This window comes from Mustela nivalis (assembly GCF_964662115.1).
Source record: "Mustela nivalis genome assembly, chromosome: 2".
Classification (NCBI taxonomy): domain Eukaryota; kingdom Metazoa; phylum Chordata; class Mammalia; order Carnivora; family Mustelidae; genus Mustela; species Mustela nivalis.
In genome coordinates, this window is record NC_139021.1 from 158,925,670 (window position 1) to 158,946,499 (window position 20,830).

The 20,830-nt window shown below is 39.9% G+C and overlaps 1 protein-coding gene across 3 annotated transcripts in view; it reads left to right on the forward strand.

The window, feature by feature from the left end:
* The first annotated feature begins 3,455 nt into the window (after positions 1 to 3,455).
* Positions 3,456 to 20,830, forward strand: part of ABCC2 (ATP binding cassette subfamily C member 2) — a 75,738-nt gene continuing 58,363 nt past the window's right edge. For all 3 annotated transcript variants that reach the window (XM_082722269.1, XM_082722270.1, XM_082722271.1), the window contains exons 1-2: positions 3,456 to 3,593; positions 5,234 to 5,407. In XM_082722269.1, coding sequence (XP_082578395.1) covers positions 3,561 to 3,593; positions 5,234 to 5,407 — 207 coding nt within the window. In that variant the 5' untranslated portion in view covers positions 3,456 to 3,560. The remainder of the gene's footprint in view (positions 3,594 to 5,233; positions 5,408 to 20,830) is intronic.

The window sequence follows — 20,830 nt, forward strand, 5'->3', positions numbered from 1 at the left end:
CTACCCCCATGCACTTACCCAAGTTCAGATGTGGGAAGCCAGTCATAGCTCATGTACCTGCATGACATGACATTTCTTTTTTTTTTTTTTTAAAGATTTATTTATTTATTTATTTGACAGAGAGAAATCACAAGTAAACAGAGAGGCAGCCAGAGAGAGAGAGAGAGGGAAGCAGGCTCCCTGCTGAGCAGAGAGCCCGATGCGGGACTAGATCCCAGGACCCTGAGATCATGACCTGAGCCGAAGGCAGCGGCTTAATCCACTGAGCCACCCAGGCGCCCCTGACATGACATTTCTACTACAAATTATCAACTGGATGAATGATGACTACACTAATTATATTTCGGGAGGACTTTGCCTATTTGTGTTGCACTTTTGTTGCCAAAGCCAATAAGTATATCAGCTCAAAAAAAAAAAAAAAAAAACCTCTCAGCGACTCCACAACTGTCAGACACTTTAGACTCTTATCAATTGGTCAATTATAGTTCAGGATTCTTTACCCCAGCACTGGATTGTGTAGAGGTTTTAGCTCATGGGGTTTTGTTCTATTAAGTTGTGATTCTCTGCATTGGCTTGTCTGTCTTTTCAATCTAGCAGCAGCATTTTGCTGTGTGACCTCACATCTCTTATTGATCCAAGAAGAATTGTTGATTTTTCAGTTTACTCAGCATTTTACTTGTTAGGATGGAATGGTAACTGCCAAGCTCATTACATGCCAGACCCACCCACTTCTTTTTTCCTTTAATAACATCATATGTTTATTCTGTCCATGTCAGTATATATCCAATAATCTCAGCATTTGTTCTGATGAATATTTAGATCCTCCACCATCTCTTTTTTTTTTGGCTACTCAAATTGTTTTAAGCACAAATGAATGCAATTTCTGCTCGTTTAAAAACATGATTATAATTTCTATCAGTTATTTTGTTCCACTTATTTGCAATAGACATAGGGGGATTATATTTTATCTATAGAAAATAATTCCACTCACTCCATCCCACTCATTAAGTCCTCTCTTTGGTCTCAACGAACATTTCCAAGCACAGCCAATTTGCTTTCACAACTACCTGCTAGACAAGCGCAGTCAGCAGATCCTCCACCTGCTAGAAAGATAGAGGACTGACGTGGTTCTCAAGGAATAACTCAGACATTTAGTTAAACATTTGTGTGCTAGTTTTTTCTTGCTTGAGGAAGATCTTCATTACACTATTGGCAACAAACAAAGGCAAAAGCCAGGACTTATAAAAAGGAGACAGGAAGGAAGGAAAACACACAGTCTGGAGAGAGTGAAGGTTTATTCCTGATTAAGCTAATTCGCTGGAGGACATCAGACAGGCCGGTATGGAAAGTCTGGTGTGGAGCAGGCCAGCTGGGTCACCAGGGAAAACGATTTCAGATTTTTATGACTTTTCTGAAAAGCTTTTGTTGGAATTTGGCCATGGGGCATGTGTGACCAGTCATCCAGTATCTGCCCGTGTACTATTAGTATCACTGCTTTAGGTCAGCCTAGTGTGTACTATTTGTTTCTCTCGCCAGAATTTCTCATTTCCCCACTTTGGTCAAAGTGGCTTCCCAAAGAATGGATTCAACGATGAGGATTTCTTTTGCTTTGCTTTGCTTTTTTTTTTTTTTTTTTTTTTGAGACAATATCAGTTGAATGTCAGCTGGGGATCATGGACATACAACATGTAAGCATTCTGACGTTCAACAGTGGAAGCACATAACAGGTATGAGGATGATCACAAATCCATAAGAAACATCTCACATAAAAACCATGTTTTTATCCGGGTTTTATTCATGCTTTTATACATTTATGTGGTAAGTATGATGATGCCATCTGATTACATAAGAATTGTTTAGAATGTGCACATTGAGTAACTGGAAAATGTTGTTTTTGGTAAATAGTAGCCAGTATCCATCCAAATATATCTGGACACCCTAAGGCCTAACTCAATTTTAACACTGTTACAGGCACATAGAAAAGTGTAGGAGTTCATCTTGTGCTTATCTTCTCATAAGAAGAGAACTGAGTGAACGTCCTAATAAAACTTATACATCTTTCAGATGTTAATAATTCACAACATATCCACTGGTACTAGTGAGTAAATGTTACTATCATTTGTGAGTTTAAGTTTAACTATACCTTTGGTATAGTTAACTTTAGGCCAGGCATTAAAGTACACATGAAATATATATGTATATATGTATACATTAAAGTATACATTATGCTCTGTAGGTATAGTCTGTCTATAACCATAGGACAAAGAAGTGTTTTTATGTGTTAGTGACCAAAATGGTTTCACATGATCCCCCAAATGATGGCATTTGCACTTTAATATGTTGGCCAGTGTGCGTATGGCTGCCGTTAATTTAGGGTGACCTGATTTTAAAAGAGCATTTGCTTTACTAGAGGAGGGAGTAAAGGGGAGTTGTCTAATGGGTATTAGAGTTTCAGTTGGGCAAGATGAACAACTTCTGGAGATTGGTTGCACAACAATGTGAATATACTTAACACTACTGAACTGTATACTTTTAGGAATGGTAAAATTTATGTCATGTATTTTTTACCACAATACCAATATTTACTTTAAAATATTATTACATAATACCTAATGATTATGGAAAAATCAGAAGATATAGACAAGCAAAAACAAAATCCACCCACAATCTTAACAGCTAAGGCTAACATTTCATTGCATCAAATAAATAAATAAACAAGTGTGTTTGTGTGTGTGTGTGTGTGTATCACACTATATATGTTATTTTAGAACTTGACTTTTTGAAATAAAATCTATACTACTTTTAAGTATATTTTATGTTCTATGGTCTTTTTTAAAAGATTGATTGATTTATTCTAGAGCGAGACGAGCTTGATGAGCAGGAAGGGCAGAGGGAAAGAGAGAAAGTTAGAATCTCAAGGAGACTCCATGCTGAACATGGAACCCTACAAGGGGCTCAATCCCACGACCCTGAGATCACGACCTGAGCCAAAACCAAAAGTCAGGTGCCTATTCTGATCTCACAAGACTGCACCACCCAGGCACCCCTTAAATTCTATGGTCTTAAAATCCAAAGGAGTAGGATATTTCACATTCCTATAAATTCTAAGGACTTAAAATGGATGTGAACCTGCATGTTTAAGGGTACTTGCCCCTCCAGTGATACTTCTCTTTTTAGGTCATATGTCTTCAAGAGAAGGAATGGGCTCCTCCACTCATGAGTTGTCCGCCAGCTCTGCTGACATTTTTCAATGTTTCCTTTTATGACCATACATACAGAGGCTTCTGGTACTTGGGAAATGATGAGTCTACCTACCCTTAGGGTGCCTCAATCTTGAGTCATGTGTCTCTCTACTGGGATATTGTAAATAAACATCTGAGTCAGGTTAATGAGTAAACTGTTAAGATGAAAGGTCAGGAGACCTGGTTTTATTAGGAATATCAGAACATCAGAATGGGAGATAACGCATTGCTGCTTACAGTCCAGTTTCTCTGAGGAAAAGAGTAAATAAAAAACAAGAGTCACAGGAGAGTCTTCATTCCACAAGCGCTCCAGGAACCATGCTGGAGAAGTTCTGCAACTCTACATTTTGGGTGAGGAATAATACTTATTTTCACTGTTGACTCTTCTCAGACTCAGAATAGTAGATTAACCTCAGTTGCTACCAATAAGAACTAAAAGAGTTAGATGGGCAGGTGGTCTAAAGCTCAGAGTTTTTTGGTTTGGGTTTGTTGTTGTTGTTATTATTTAGGTTTTGGGTTGGGGGGCTTAAGAAAAGATATGTCCTAGTATCTCCAGAGGATATTCTGTGTGGAAGAGGTAATGGATGTATTCTCTACCATATATTTATTGTATCCCAGACTCTCTTCTCAGACTAGCTAGCCGTAAAATTGTGTTCTCTGAAGAGAAATGGGGAAAAGGCTTTCAACAATGTTAGGAGGGAAAGTTGTTGTTGTGGAGTTTGGGGGGTGGGAGGAAGAAGAGAAGACCCAAGGTTGAGTCTTGCTGATGTAGAAATGAATATCCTCTGGAGACAGTTCTAGAGGGACTGGCAGTTAGTGGTATGGAGTAGAAGGTGAGGCCAGGGATACAGATTTGGGCATCATGAGCACTGAGACAATTTTTGAACAATTAGAGGAGAGAATTTCAAGTCAGGGTGAGCAACAGTACCAAATGGCTTAGTGGAATTGAAAATGAAAAGGAACCTAGATTTAGTGATTCTATGTAAGTGTGGTCTGCAAATGTCTAGCATCAGAATCACATGGAGGGTTTGTTAAATTGGTTAAAATATCTTAGGGAATTCTTCTGAATTCTAAAGTCAAGTAACTTTATGGAGTGATAAGAAGAGTGGGAATGAGATAGCAGAGCAGTTGGTTAACTCTTCACATCCTAGAAAGAACCTGGGCCCCAAGGGCCTCAAGGCTGGGACGTGTTTACCACAGGAAGGTGGGGCTTAATGGGGCCAGGATCATACTAGGCCATCTTTGGGGAATTCTCTCTGGGAATATCTGACAGATCATCTTGGTCACGGTGCCGCAATGTTTGTTTTAAAGAGTCTGTGTGAACAACTCTACAAAAATAACTTAAAAACGTTTATGAGGAGAGAAAAATCTACCCTCAAAAGACTCAAGAAATAACTGGTAATCCCTACCCTCACTTCACAAGACATTTCTATCCATTGCATAATGTAAAGACTAGTATAGACTTGCTGGGGATGAGCCTTCCTTCTACTGGTGCTCTACAGCTCTTAGGCCCAAGGTCCCCTAGGTTCCAATCACTGTAAGCCCTCTGGCCCGAGGAGGCGAAATGCCATAGTCTGAGGAAAGCATCCTGCTGCCTGCATGTTTGAACATCTGTCAGGGAGCATAATTAGTGCTAGAAACAAAAATAAGAACAAGTTCCTGTATCCCAGGGAACTATTTGAAGAATAGTCTGTCTCTCTTCTTCCCATAACTTGGCAAATGCAGTGGTGAGGTTTACTTAGAGTAGCTCGTGAACGAAAGGTTCATAAAGGTTGCATTGACCCAAAAAGTCACTGTCATTAAATGTTGATTTTGTATCCATAGGAGATTAATAGGAAAATGCATTTAGGTAAAGGGTCAGGTTGGCTATGGATATAGAACGGAATTAAAATTGTTTGGGAACAGGGGTGGAAGTGGAGGGTTCCCTCACACGGGTTTTCTGTCTTCAAAAAATGAGTATATTCAACAATCTTTCTGTTTTGGTCCCCCAGAATTCTTCATTCTTGGATAGCCCAGAAGCGGACCTGCCACTTTGTTTTGAGCAAACTGTTCTGGTGTGGATTCCTTTGGGTTTCCTTTGGCTCCTGGCTCCTTGGCAGCTTCTTCATGTGTATAGATCTAAGATCAAGAGATCTCCTATAACCAAACTCTACCTCACTAAGCAGGTATGGGAACTCCACTATTTTCTAATTACTTGGTACAGGGCAGAGACATTTTTTGATGGTTAAAGTGTCTGCTTCCCTTTCTTTAATCAGCTTTCCTAAGACAGGCAGTCACTGGCCCCATGTCATATTTCTTAGTTAAGGTAACTTTAATTTTTGCATAATGATGACTTTTGGGGTACCTAGGTGTTTCAGTTGGTTAAGTGCCTGCCTTCGGTTTGGCTAATGTTCTCAGGGTCCTGGGATCCAGCCCTATGTCGGGCTCCCTGCTCCCTGCCCAGTGGGGAATCTGCTCCTTCCTCTCTCTGCTCTACACCCCCAACTCATGCTCGCTCTTCCCCCCCCCCGCCCTCTCTCTCAAATGAATACATAAAATCTTTAAAAATAGGAGAGTAGTGACACTTAAATCTTATTGATAGCAGATTTTTTAAACACCAGTGACAAGTAACCAATCAGTCAAATATTTATTGTCTTTTTAATATTTGAGAAGCAAATACTGGATGACCCGTCTTGAGACTGTTTGAATAACTCAGGAGACTGTAATTCAGTTGGCACCTACAATGAGGTAAAAATAAAATGCACCATTTTCTCTGTACCATTCAGGCAACCCAACCATCATTCATCTCTCATAACTTGGGTCTGAAATAAGGCTTCCATTTTCCCAAAGTCTTCCATGAGTCCCTGGACACTCACAGTAGAGTGAGGTACAGTGAGTGCTCACAATGACATGCTTGAGTAGGGAAATATGGGAAGGACAGTCCTGCAGGAGAGGGCCCAAAAGGAACTAGGGGAGGAGCCGGTCGGCCAGCTGCACTGATTAATGCAGAAAGGGTCTTGTGAGAACCAAGACATTCAGTTGAGTTTGAAAATCCACCGCCTAAACGCCACCATCTGCTTTTTTCATTACCTTTTTTGTTGTTATTGGTGGTGGTTTGTTTTTCCCTATCTCTCCTGATCTTTAAACTGGGTTTAATTAAAAAAAAAAAAAAGATTAATTAGATTTGATGTTCTGTGAGTGCACATACTAACGACCTCAGGTTACCTGGAATCTAAACAGAAGGAAGGAACTTGGCTAAATGCAGTGGGATTTTCATCGACACTCCAAGGCAGGGGCTGGTGGTGAGCTTTGTTGGACCCTGGACAGGAAAGAATAGTCCCTGAGAGTAGGGGCAGGGTCATTGTCTCCTTTGTTGATCCAAGTGCCAAGCACAGGGCTTAACACTCAGTATGAATTTGTTAAATGTTAATATTAAACATATTCTAGAAGTAGAAGTGGAGTCAAGAATGTGTTAGATTCTGAACATTGAACAACATGCTTTAATACCCTTGCGAATGAGTTAGAGACTTCCGAGAAAAGGCTGGGTAATGAATAAATCAGTATCACAGTACTTAATCATAGTACTTAATTAACTATAAGAACTTCTAACTTAAAAAAAAAAAAACAGCTTTAGGGCACCTGGGTGACTCAATGGGTTAAGCCTCTACCTTCGGCTCAGGTAATGATCTCAGAGTCCTAGAATCGAGGCCCATATCGGGCTCTCTGCTCAGCGGGGAGCCTACTTCCCCCTCCCCCCTGTCTGCCTCTTTGCCTACTTGTGATCTCTCTCTCTCTGTCAAAGAATTAAATAAAATCTTAAAAAAAAAAAAACAGCTTTATTGAGATATAATTCACATACCATGCAATTCACCCATTTATTTTTTAAATTAAATTAAGTTAAATTTTAAATTCAATTAATTAACATATAGTGTATTATTAGTTTCAGAGGCAGAGTTCAGGAATTCATCAGTTATATATAACACTTGGTACACATTACATCACATGCTCTCCTGAATGCCCATCCCCCAGTCCCCATCTCCCCACCTCCCTCCCCTCCAGCATCCCTCAATTTGTTTCTTACGGTTTTTCTCCCTCTCTGATTTTGTCTTATTTTATTTCCCCCCCTTCCCCTCTGATTCTCTGTTTTGTTTCTTCAAATCCACATAATGAGTGAAATCATATGATAATTGGCTTTCTCTGATTGACTTATTTCACTTAGCATAATATCCCCTAGTTCCATCCACATTATCACAAATGGTAGGATTTCATTTTTTGATGGCTGAGAAATATTCCAGTGTGTGTGTGTGTGTGTGTGTGTGTGTGTGACATCTTCTTTATTCATTCATCTATTGGTGGACATCTGAGCTCTTTCCATAGTTTGGCTATTGTGGACATTGCTGCTATAAACATTGGGGTGAAGGTGCCCCTTAGGATCACAGCATTTATATCTTTTTGGTAAATACCTAGTAGTACAATAGGTAGTTCTATTTTTTACTTTTTGAGGAACCTCTATACTGTTTTCCAGAATGGCTGTACCAGTTTGCATTACACCAGTAGCGTAAGAGGATTCCCCTTTCTCCACATCCTCAAAAACATCTGTTGTCTCCTGACTTGTTAATTTTAGCCATTCTGACTGGTATGACGTGGTATCTCATTGTGGTTTTGATTTGCATTTCCCTGATGCTGAGGGATGTTGAGCATTTTTTTCATTTGTCTGTTGGGCTGAGGGATGTTGAGCATTTTTTTCATTTGTCTGTTGGCCATTTGTATGTCTTCTTTGGAGAAATGTCTGTTCATGTCTTCTGCCCATTTCTTGACTGGATTATTTGTTCTTTGGGTGTTGGCTTTGTTATTATTTATAGATTTTGGATACTAGCTCTTTGTCTGATAAGACATTTGCAAGTATCTTCTCCCATTCGGTAGGTTTTCCTTTGGTTTTCTTGAAATTGTTTCCTTTGTAAAAAAGCTTTTCATCTTGATGAAGTCCCAATAGTTCATTTTTGCTTTAGTTTCCCTTGCCTTTGGAGACTCAATTCACCCATTTAAATATAATTTTTAGCATACTGATATATACAACCATCACCATAATCAGCTTTAGAACAGTTTAGAACATCAACATAATCAGCTTTTCTAAAGCTGTTCTAGGAAACAAACCTCCTATCTCCACATCCTCCTTAGTCCTAAGCAACCACTAACCTACTTGCTATCTCTAGTTTCCCTATTTCAGAGATTTCATAAATGGAATCTTATAATACTATATGGCCTTTTATGGTTGGCTTCTTTCACTTAGTGTAAGATTTTCAAGGTTCATCCATATCATAGTATATATCAGTACTTCTTTCCCATTTTATGCCTAACTTACATTCTATTATGTGGGTATAATACATTTTGTCTAACTTTTATAAATACAAATCTTTATAGAAAAAAAAGAAAATAAATATATTGACTTTTTTTTCATAGCTAATAATCCATCCACTCATCCTTGCTCATAGTCTCACGAGCCGCATTCCTAATTTATACTTATTTTTTGCCCTCTACCCTGAGAGTAACAAGCACAAATTAGCTGCCTCTTAAAATTTTCAAAATAATTGGTCTCTTCTTTAAAAGTAGAAGTATAACTCCTCACATAGTAAAACTTTACTTCTATGAGAACCTTCTTTTGGGCTCACTCCTCAACTTGATTTTATTTCTCCATTTCCTGCTTTTGGGCTATTTCTCTCCGACTTTCCTGAACTGTCTATACTTGTCTGAACTAAGTCCATTTGCTTGACCAAAGTGAGAGATTCTACAAGTTTGTTTGTTTAAAGATGCATCCTTACAGAAAGGACCTGATGCACAGTAGGTAACTGAATGAACTGAATCACAAAATACATGAATGAATGAATGAATGAATGAGCTCAATCCCAGGGAAACGAAAAAGGAATTTGGTTCTAGAGGTTGTGGAAGTGCTGAGGTTAGAGGAAGGAAGATGTGTGGCAAAAATAGACTTGGTGTTGAGCCAGTGAAATGTGGAAATCATCTTTAGTGATTGCAGAATATAACATAGAAGATTGTGAGCCTGTTCTGTTCAGCAGAGTTTCAGAGAGCAGGATCAAGATTAAGTGGGTGGAGGTTATTCCAGGGAAGCCTACTTTGGCTAAGTATATTGAAGGACTTTCTAATAATACTGACTTTCTGAAAATAGAATAGACTGCTGGGGGTCATATTGCCTGAAAATATTGATGCTGAAGTTAGATACTAATCTGCCAGCGAAGTGATAGAAATAGACCCTCTACAATGGATAGAAGATTCAACCAGAGTGACTATCATTCATAAAGCTCTGAGAAAAAGAGGACCTTGCAGAGATGGAGAGATATTAAATATGGCCAAAGAACTCTTCTCTTTTTTTTAATACCAATGAGATTATATTTCCTTAAGAAGTTTAGTAAATTCCATGTGCACTTGAAGCTCCTCCAATAAATCAGAGATCAAAGACAAGGATTATTTCAGGGAAACCATAATATTTCCCTGATCCTATTTAATAAAAGTGTGTGCATGTTTCTGATTATAAAAGTAATGCATGGTTGAGTGCCTGGGTGGCTCAGTTGGTTAAGTGTCTGCCTTTGGCTCAGATCATGGTTCTAGTGTCCTGGGATCAGGCCCCATATCCGGCTCCCTGCTCCACAGGAAGTTTGCTTCTCCTTCTGCCTCTGGCTCCTGCTCCCCGACTTGTGCACGCTCTCTCTCTCTCTCTCTCTCTCTCTGTCAAATAAATACAGTCTTTAAAAAAAATAATGCAAGATTATTATAGAAAGTTTGGAAACTCTAGGGAAATAGGAAGCAAATTAAATCCATTGACCATTGTTATCATCCTGATACACTCCTATTAACATTTTGGTATGTTTCCTGCCACTCTCTTAAAAAAGAAAGAAAAAAGAGCCAAGAAACACAAAATGAAAAGTTAAAGTCTATTTCTTACCCTTCTATCTCCTAGTACCATTCTCCAGAGACCTTCATTTAAAATTATTTTAATAGTTACCTCTATATCTGTAAATAATGTGTTTATACCTGTATTTCTTGATCTATCACCTTTAAAAAAGATCTATTTCTGCCCTCCATGCAAGACAAGGAATTCAGTTCATTGGCCCTACCCTCACCTTCCTTTTCTTCTTCTCTTTCTGTCTTTTAATTTTGTATGATTGCTTTCAGTTCTTCTGTTGGTTACCCTTATTCCTAAAGATGATCTGCCATCAGTTTTATACTCGACATCTTGATACCCCTTTGTGTAAAATGAGAGAATTTGTGCCCCCTCCCCCAGTTCTTGGATCTGAAGAAGAGCCTCAAATAAAATTTTCAGAGAGAGCAACAGTAAATAAAGTCTCAAAGTCCTTGCTTTCTGCAAATGTCATCTGGATATGGAATGCTAGCTTCAAACACATTTTTTTAAACTCCAAAGATGTTGTCATATTGCTTCCCAACATCCTGTGCTACTGGGTTATCTTCTGTAGAAGGCTTTATCCTCTTTTTTTCCTTGATGTCTTGAAATTTAATGAGTCTGTTTACATGGGTCTTTTCTCATTCAGTGGGTTTGATGCTTTCAACCTAAAGACTGATGTCTTTCTTATCTCTTTTTACTTCCTTTCCTCCAATTTTGAAATTCCATCTCTTCAGAACTTCTTTTAGGTTGGTTTTGGACACTGAGTTTATTTTCCTTCTCAACTTCTCTCTTTTTAAAATTTGTTTTTCTCTTTTCACCTATGTTCTGAGATATTCCCTAATTTCTTTTCTTTCAGTCATCCTAAAGAGCCTTTATTTTTGTAATCATGGGTTTGATTTCTAAGAATTATTCTTAATTTCAGAATACACTAAAAAAAATCAACCTATTAATGGATGCAATGTCTTCTCAGGTCTCTCCTAAGACATTAATTTTAAAAATAATTTAGAAGTATCTTCTGTTCATTTAATAATTTGTTTGTTTTATCCCAGAATCAGTTGTTCTGTGTAATTATCTTGGCCATCTTCTTTGCTAGTATTGGTTTTTCTCCACCTTCTGATGGTTATTACTGTTTTTTTTGCATTTATAAGCAAAGGACTAAGTTAATGAATATATGTGATGGGAGCAGACCCCTCTGCCAATCTGTAAGACATCTCCCCCCGGGTGGCCTCTCCTTGAGGGGAGGACTGCTTTTGAGCTCTGAGTCCTGGACAAGTGTGTGGAACTATGGCTTCTCCCAAGAGCAGGAGGCCAGGCTGGACTTCTCCACCCTTACTGCATGCCATATGAAAACTAGTTTCCTCTGGGGCACCAAGACACTCACTATCTTCTCATTCCTCCTCAGGAGAGCATTCTGTTTCAGAGAATTACTTCTGTTTCAGCCTGATTGGAGTGGTTGTGGCAAGTAGAGTTTCAGTAGATTTGTGATGATGGGTTGGAAGTGGGAAAAACAAAGAAATGACTGGCCTAACCGTACCAGTTCTGTGCACAGGGCTTCCATTAAGACTCTGATTTCTGTCCTTATTCCCAGTCTTACTCTCAGCTGATGCTGACTATAAGGAATAGATTTCTGTCAGTGGAAGATCTCACTGGCAAGTCACACCTGTTAGCTGAGGTGATGAGGAACTGATTTTCTTACATAACAAGAAGACCAGAGGCAGTGCAGCCCCAGGACTTATTACTTTAGAAGCTCAACAGCCTCAGCAGATAGCTGATTATTTTCATTTCCTCATCAGCTCAGCATCTCAAGCCAGTTATTAAACTAGCACATGATGACAAGGTGGCTGCAGCGGCTCCAGGAATCACACCCTCAAGTCAGTGTCCAAAGGCAGATAAAGACAGCAGGTGCTCCTATAGATCCCTTTAAAAATAGCTTTATTGATATATAGTCTACATACCATAAAACACACCTGTTTAAAGTGTACAATTCAGTGGTTTTTAGTAGACTCACAAAAATGTGTGACCATCACCTCTGTCCAATTCCAGAATAGCTTCATTACTCCAAAAAGAAACTCAGTTCCTATTGGGCAGTAACAACCCATTCCCTTCCCCCTCCATCCCTCTCCCCTAAGCCCTAGCAACTACTAATCTACTTTCTGTCTATGGCTTTGTCTTTTCAGAACATTTCATATAATGGAATTATATACGATGTAGCCTTCAGCACCTGACTTATTTAACATAGCAAAATGTTTTCAAGTTTTCCTCATCTTCTTTTTTTTTTTTTTTAAGATTTTTATTTATGAGGGAGAGGGAGCACAAATGGGGGAAGGGGCATAGGGAGAGGGAGAAGCAGACTCCTCACTGAACAGGAAGCCTGATGTAGGTCTGGATCCCAGGACCTTGAGATCATGACATGAGCAGAAGACAGACACTTGACTGACTGAGACACCAAGATGTCCCTATTTTCAAGCTTTATATATGTAATGGCATGAATCAGTACTTCACTCCTTTTTTTTTTTTATAAAATACAGAGAACATGAAATTGACCATTTCATCCAACTTGAAGTGTAAGATGCAGTAGTGCTAAATACATTCACAATGTTCTGCAACCATGACTGCTATCCAGTTCCAGGATTTTCCATCACCCCAAGTGGAAACTTTGTATCCATTAAACCGTCACTTCCCTGTGTCCTCCTCCTCTTATCCATTGGAAATCTCAAACCTGCTGTCTGTCTCTATGTCTAGACTGGATAGTTCATATCTAAATGCAGTAATACAATAGCCTTTTGTGTCTGGCTTCTTTCATTCAGTATTATATATTCAAGGTTCATCTGTGTGGTAGTATTTATCAATATTTCATTCCCTTTTATGGCTAAATAATACAATATTATAGATACATCATGTTTATTTGGGATGGACATGGATTTTCAATTTTCTTAGTATAAGTATTATACTTACATACTTAGTATAAGTATTATATACTTTTATACTTAGTTTAAGTATTAGAATAAGTATATACTTATGAGTAGAATTGCTAAGTCATATGGTAGCTCTACGTTTGATATTTTGAGGAAATGACAAGCTGTTTTCCAAAGTGGCTGTCTCCTTTAAATTCCTGCAAGCAGTGTATGGGGGTTCTAATACTCATTCTCACCAGTACTTGTCATGGTTAATCTTTTCAGTTATAGCGATCCTAGTTGGTGCAAAGAGCTTACTATGGTTTTGACTAATGACGTTGAGCATCTTTTTGCATGCTTTTTGGCCATTTGTATACCTTCTTAGGAAAAAACCTATTCTTTAAATAAACCCTCTGACTATTTTTTAATTGGGTTACCTGTGGTTTTTTTATTTTTATTTAATTTTTTAAACGATTTTTAAAAATTTATTTATTTGACAGAGATCACAAGTAGGCCTAGGGGCAGGCGGGGGCGGGGGGGGGGAGCAGGCTCCCTGCCGAGCAGAGAGCCCAATGCGTGGCTCCATCCCAGGACCCTGGAATCATGACTTGCCTGAGCTGAAGGCAGAGGCTTTAACCCACTGAGCTACCCAGGCACCCCACCTGTGGTTTTTTTATTGTTGACTTGTGAAGAGCTCTTTACATATTCTGGATCTATGTATCACTTTGATCAGTGAGAACAACGTTTCCTAGAGTCCCCAGAAACAAGTTCCCCCCTAGCTGTTCCCTAGTTCTCTTCGGCCAGAATAGTGTTGCCTGCCTATGATCCAGGCAGTTACAGGCCAGGAGAATGGGACCATCATGACTGGTTTTAACTCACTTCATGGGGTTGGAGATGGGTCCAGCTTCCACCTGAGCACATGGCTGAGCTGAATGGAGTAGATATTTTACAAAAAAGGGGAGGGGTTCTATTAGGAAGAAGAGAATAGCTTTGAGTAGGGAACTCTACCATCAGTCACAAGAAACTGGCGGCTGAGGCCAAATAGGATGTGAGAAGGTTGTATTTACAAGGGAACCTGGAGCTTAGCAGCCAACGGTTACCACTCCAGGCTTGAAGGACGAGGATGGGGGTGAATCTGGGAGGGGAGCTACAAACACAGCAACGACTATGACTATACCAAAAAAAGCATGTTTGCTTTTTGACTTCTAAAACTTTTCTGGTCTAATGACCTTGCCCTTCTCGGTGGTGTGGGGCTGGAGGGGGCAGGGGATGTCCTAGGGAGTGTCCGCTATCCTGTTCACAAGGGAGTGGGGAAGAGACCGTGCATGAGTTACTGTGGCATGAGTTGCTTGGCCATTGATTTGTGCCTACAATAGTCCACGGAATGAGGGTGGGTAACAGGTGAGAAAATCCTAAAAGACCACAGATGCATTGGCTTTGGAAAAGGATAAATGAGCCACATGTGCTTCTAATACAGACATTATGTTTGAAACAATTAAGCGTCAGAAGGAATGGTTAGAAATTAGGATGGTGCAGGTGCACAGGCACAGACTAGCATGCACTGAAGGGAGAACTACTGTATCTTTATTTTTAATAAATTTATTTTTAAAATTTATTTAATTGACAGAGAGACAGTGAGAGAGGGAACACAAGCAGGGGGAGTGGGAGAGGGAGAAGCAGGCTTCCGACTGAGCAGGGAGACTGATGCGGGGCAGAACTATTCTATCTTGAGAGAATTGGGCCCCTAAATCTTGAGATCCCTGCGGTAAGGACTCCTCTTTGATTAAGACAAAGACTTTTTCATGTGGTGTACTTTGAATTAAAAGACAAATCTGAGAAAAAAAAAAAAAGACAAAGACTTTTTATGTGTGTGGTTAATATAAATCTTTATTTTACAAAATTAAAAACATAAATGATACATACACTCCTCTTAAATACCAGCTTATAGTACTTGACATTTCTGAACCATTTGAAATGGAGTTTTCCATAAGCTTTTATTTATTTTTTCTTGAGGAGGGAGAGGGGCAGAGGGTAAGGGAGAGGGAATCTTAAGCAGGCTCCAGGTCTGTCTCATGACCCTGAGATGATGACCTGAGCCGAAATTAGGAGTCTGAGCCACCCAGGTGTCCCAAGTTTTCCATAAGCTGTTAAAATGCAAGACTATTCATCCTCTTCGGTGGGTTACCGGATTCATTTCCACCATTTCACAGGGGTTTTTGTTTTTTCCAAATTGTCCATACTGTAGTCACTCAAAAACAATACAATGTACTGGGGATGACCGAGAAGAAATTCCTGCTAGCCAGAAAGTGACTGCGGGAATATTCTGCAGCTAAACTAGTGGTGCTAAGGAGCCACTTCAAGCCAAAGGGCCGAGAGAGGGGGTGGCAGCTTGGGAGTTAGGACTGTGGGACACTGAGAGACTGAAAGACCCTGAGGGAGGAGTGCAGGACCTTAGTGTCTTTCCTAGTCCCTATTAACCCAGTACTAGTGTGGCTGCCATGGGGCTGACTTAAGTGAAACTAGGAGAATCTGTCCAAAGGGAAATCAGTTCTTCTTATTAGCAGAAGTTCAGTAGGAATGTTTTCCTGGGACGCCTGGGTGGCTCAGTTGGTTAAGCCACTGCCTTTGGCTCAGGTCATGATCCCTGTGTCCTGGAATCGAGTCCCTCAGGCTCCTTGCTCAGCAGGGAGCCTGCTTTTCTTGTTGCCTCTGCCTGCCTCTCTGCCAGCTTGTGTTCTCTTTCTCTCTTTCTCTCTCTGGCAAATAAATAAAATCTTAAAAAAAAAAAGAAGAAGAAGAATATTTTCCTTATAACACGACACCATTGGAATGATTGGTTGTATTACCAAGGCCTTGACAAGAGTGTCCTATCTGAGAGGGACCTACATAGACTCAGATATGACCAGACAGCCTGAAAACACTGACGACGATGGAGCCAATGAACGCCATTGGAGGAGCGGGGCGGGAACCAGCCTGTTACATTCCATATAGGATTCCTGGGAGCCTTGCCAGATAAGTAAGGAAGGTCACTTACTTAGTAAGTAAGTGATTAAGTAAGGAAGGTCACTTACTTAGTAAGTGATTAAGTAAGGAAGGTCACTTACTTACTAAGTAAGTGACCTTTCTTACTTATCTGGCAGGTTCAGGAGATTGGGGGGAAGAGAGGAAGTAACCCAAATCCATAAGCATCGCAGAGGAGTTAATAGCAAGTATTTGACTTGGCTACCCATGAAAGCTCCAAATAATGGCTCCATGCAGGGTGAGGGGGCTCATCTTACCACCAGGGAATATCTTTAATTGGATTTGTAAGGCTGTTTCTCATTCTTCAAATTCTGATCTACACCCCTTTTCAATAGGAAGAAGCCAGAGTGGTTGTCACCTGTATCTCTCCGGAATGACGAATGATGAAAAGCCAGGGGTGCCACTGGCTCCTGGGGGCGGAAACAACTATTGGGTTATTGCTGGAATAAGATCTGCCATGTCTATTGCCCGGAAAGCCTTTAGTCTCACGGGCTTAGCACAGCTGATGTTCCCTCCTGGTGCATCAGGAAATGTCTTCCTGTCATGGGCTACCTCTTGGGCTGAAATTCACAGTTGCTTCATCTGTTGGGTCTGAGGAAAGGACCTCTTTCCTGGGCCCGGAGGGACCTTGCGTTGCTGTTTGCAATGCTGGTGTGACCCAGAAATGCAAGTCACCTCTTGCAATCTGGCTCTGGGGTCATCGTGAAGAGTGCTGTGCATAGATGGTGCGAGCCATAAAGACGTTGGGGACGGAGTGTAGGAGCGCAGACACTGACTCCATATCAGGCCCTCCATTTGTTCTCCCCTCTGGGTACTTTAGATAACTAGTAGAGAGCCATTCTGGTGCACAGATAGTACCACTTTAGATAACTGTGTTGTAACCTCACCAGCATGACCCTTGCTCTATGAAAGCTGGAGATTAAGATCTGGATGGCTGTGGAAAACAGCTGCATAGTGCCCTCTGTTGCGTGTCCGTCCTCCTCCATGATTATCCCTGTGGGTAAGTTAACTGAGTAAAACTGCCAATGGTCTAGAGTGGCTTGCAGCAGTTTTGCATTTGAAAGCAGCTTCTCAGTATGGAGGAAACATTACTGACCCTCCTCTGCCTTCTACCAGCCCCAGAATCGTTCATCACATGAGGATACCATAACTTGCTTTAACTACTCTTGCAGCATTAATTCCTTTCCACCATTGTTCTGGGTTATTTTAGATGTTATAAATAATTCACTGCTAAAACGGAGATTCCAGTTAAGATTCTGTGCACAAGTATTTGTCTGAAATTCATTGTATTTCCTTAGAATAGCTTCCTAGGTAGAATTATTATATCAAGGCATATGAGTGGTTAAGGCTTTTGAAACATGGGAAAATTTTTATAAACTAGGAAGCATTTTGCTGATTTACATTCTCACCTAAGGTGTGTTAGAATTTGTCTCTGCTCCTTTGCCAGCACTGGGTCTAACATATTTTTATTTTATGTGTAAAATGGCATCCTTTTGGTTTACTTTGTATTTCTTAAAGGACTAATGCAACTAGTGGGTGTGTGTGTGTGTGTGTGTGTGTGTGTTTAAGATTTTGTTTATTTTTTTGACAGAAACAGCGAGAAAGGGAACACAAGCAGGGGGAGTGGGAGAGGTAGAAGCAAGCTTCCCACCAAGCAGGGAGCCTGATGTGGAGCTCAATCCCAGGACCCTAGGATCATGACCTGAGCCGAAGGCAGAGGCTTAACAACTTAGCCAGCCAGGCGCCCACAAATGATGTTTTTTAATTTGTTGAGCATATTTGTAAACTGTCTGTTCATACCACTTGCTCATTTTTTAAAACGGGCATTTTACTGTATTTAACTTTTTTCCAAGTATACTTTTTTTATTTAAATTCAATTAACATATAATGTATCATTGGTTTCAGAGGTAGAGGTCAGTGATTCATCAGTCTTATATAACACCCAGTGCTCATTATGTCACTTGCCCTCCTTAATGTCTATCACCCAATTACCCCATCCCTCCACGTACCTCTCCTCCAGCAAGCCCGAGTTTGTTTCCTATGATTAAGAGTCTCTTATGCTTTGTCTACCTCTCTGGTTTTGTCTTGTTTTATTTTTTCCTCTCTTCCCCTATGACCCTCTGTGTTGTGTTTTTTTTTTTCTTAAATTCCACATATGAGTGAGATCATGTAATTGCCTTTCCCTGACTTATTTCATTTAACATAATATCCTTTAGTTTAATCTATGTCATTGCAATGGCAAGATTTCATTTTTGGATGGCTGAGTAGTATTCCACTATATTTAACATTAATCATTTGAGTAAATCAGGATTACAACTCAAAATTTACAAAAGGTACATGGTATTCTAGTCACTCATTCTTGTCTGAATTAGCAACCACTGACCCTAGTTCCTTGGATATCCTTTCAGAGATAAGCCATGCTTATAAAAATGCCTACTTTTCTTTATACAAATGTTAGTGTCTTGTGTTAATCTCCATGTCTTGATCCCTCCATTTTAGCACATAAAAATCTGCTTTCTAATGTCCACTCATAGTGCTGTTATTTGGATGTATCATAACTTATGTGCCTTATGTGACAGAAATTTAGGTGGTTTTTAACCTTCTGCCATCATAGGCAATGCTGCAAAAACAAAACAAAACAAAACAAAACAAAAAACCCAAAACAACAACAAAAAAAAACCTTGTTCCCCTGTGTGTCTGTAGCATAAGTTCCTAGAAATGAAGTTACTGGGTGAAGAGTATATGGACTCAAAATTTTGAAATAGTGAAAATTATCCTCCATAGAGGTTTTTCCTCAGTCTCACCAACTTTTTATCAAACTTTCTGATATTTGCTAAGCAGTTAAATAAGAAGTGGTATATCATTATAATTTGAAATTGCACTAATTATCACATTAAGCATCTTTTCCTGTCTTTAAAAGCCACATTTTTTCTTTAAACTTTCCACCTTATGCCTTTTACACTGGATTGTTGGTTCTTATCTTGAAATGTTTTCTAGGACTGCTTTATAATGTAAGTTGTTCTTTTTGATATGGGTTGCTCAGTATATCTCTAATCAATGTGTAAGAATTTAAGTGCAAGCCTGTGGCAAGACCTGCTCTTTTTCCTTGGCCTGGGTAGCTGGTTAGTATTCTCTTCACCTATTCTCCTCAAATCCTCCTTGACTAGGTTCTCTAGCTCCACCTTGCTCATTTTTTAAAAAAGATTTTTTACTTATTTATTTGACAGAGAGCGATCACAAGTAGGCAGAGAGGAAAGCAGAGAGAGAGAGAGAGAGAGGGGAAGCAGGCTCCCTGCTGAGCAGAGAGCCCCATGGGGGTTCGATTCCAGGACCCTGAGATCATGACCTGAGCCGAAGGCAGAGGCTTAACCTGCTGAACCTGCTGAACCACCCAGGTGTCCCTCCACCTTGCTCATTTTTATACCCAATTTACCTAAAGGCAAACGTATCTTACCACGTCAAAAGCTGTTATTTTTTTTTCCAGAAAAAAGCCTGTCTCATGTGAGAAAGCACAATATAGTGTATTATGTACTTGAGAAATGCATTCCCTTCATTAACGTGTCTTTGACTTTATGCCTTGCTAAATAACCACACAAGTCCTACTATCCTACTATAGATGCATTCATGTCCCCCGTTGGTTGGTTTTCATTTTAAGCAGCTCAGTACTTCTGCCTGAACCAGTTGGGATGAATGATACATGGGAGTGAATAGGGACAGATGGGTGGGAGTTGAAGAGATGAGGGTAGGGGAGATGGTCCGAAAGACCCTCATTTTGAGGGCTATGATTCTGGTAGACCTCCTCTGCGGATGTAGTAATTTTTCGTCCTGATGGGCGGGGGTGATTCTTTAGAATAATATGATGTACAGCATGTCTTATGAGCTCATAGGACAAATATTGATTTGCTTGTATTCCTCCTAGGGTGACATAGTCAAAACTGTTTGCAACATTAACTTCAAATCTTGTCTGGGGAAGAGGCTGGGAATAAAAACCAAGGAAAGGGAATAGGACCAAGGAAACTGGAAATCCCAATTAGGGCAAGGGGGCTCCCTCTTTAAATCTATTTTTTTAGTTACCTATTGTTGTATAAAAAATTATTCCAAAACTTAGCAATTTTTTAAAAAGCACGTTTTTTCTCACATTTTCTATGGATCAGTAATTTGGGAGCCGCTTACCTGGGTTCTGCTCCAGGGTCTCTCACGACATTGCAACTGATATGCTAACTGATACCCTAGAGACTAAGGTCATCTGAAGTTTTGACCGGGGCTGGAGCAACTAAGTCTAAGATGACTCACTCACGTGGCTGTTGACAAGAGGCCTCCATTATTTACCAAGTGGATCTCTCCATAAAGCTACTTGAGTGTCCTCCCGATGGCACTAGGAGCTTTCCCTGAAGTGAAGTGGGTGATCTGAGAAAGAGGAGGAAGCCATATTGTTTTTTATGAGCTTCTACCATATTCTGTTCTTTAGAATTGAATCATGAAGTTAAGTTCACATTCAAGGGAACAGGTACCAAGATCTCCTTTTTGAAGGGAAGAATATCAAAGAACTTGTGAACATAGTTTAAAACCATCACACTCAGCATTCCTCAAAAACCTATCCTGGCCTACAGTAAACTTCATTCCATTGCTTGAACTACAGTCTATTGCTTGGTATTCATTGATGCCAGAAGTATTTCTTGTATTCTCTGAATCTGTGCATACCATCTTTATTATCTGTTATCAGGAACCATTCTATTCTAAAGCATGATATCCTCTTAACAGTGGTCTTTTTCCTTCTC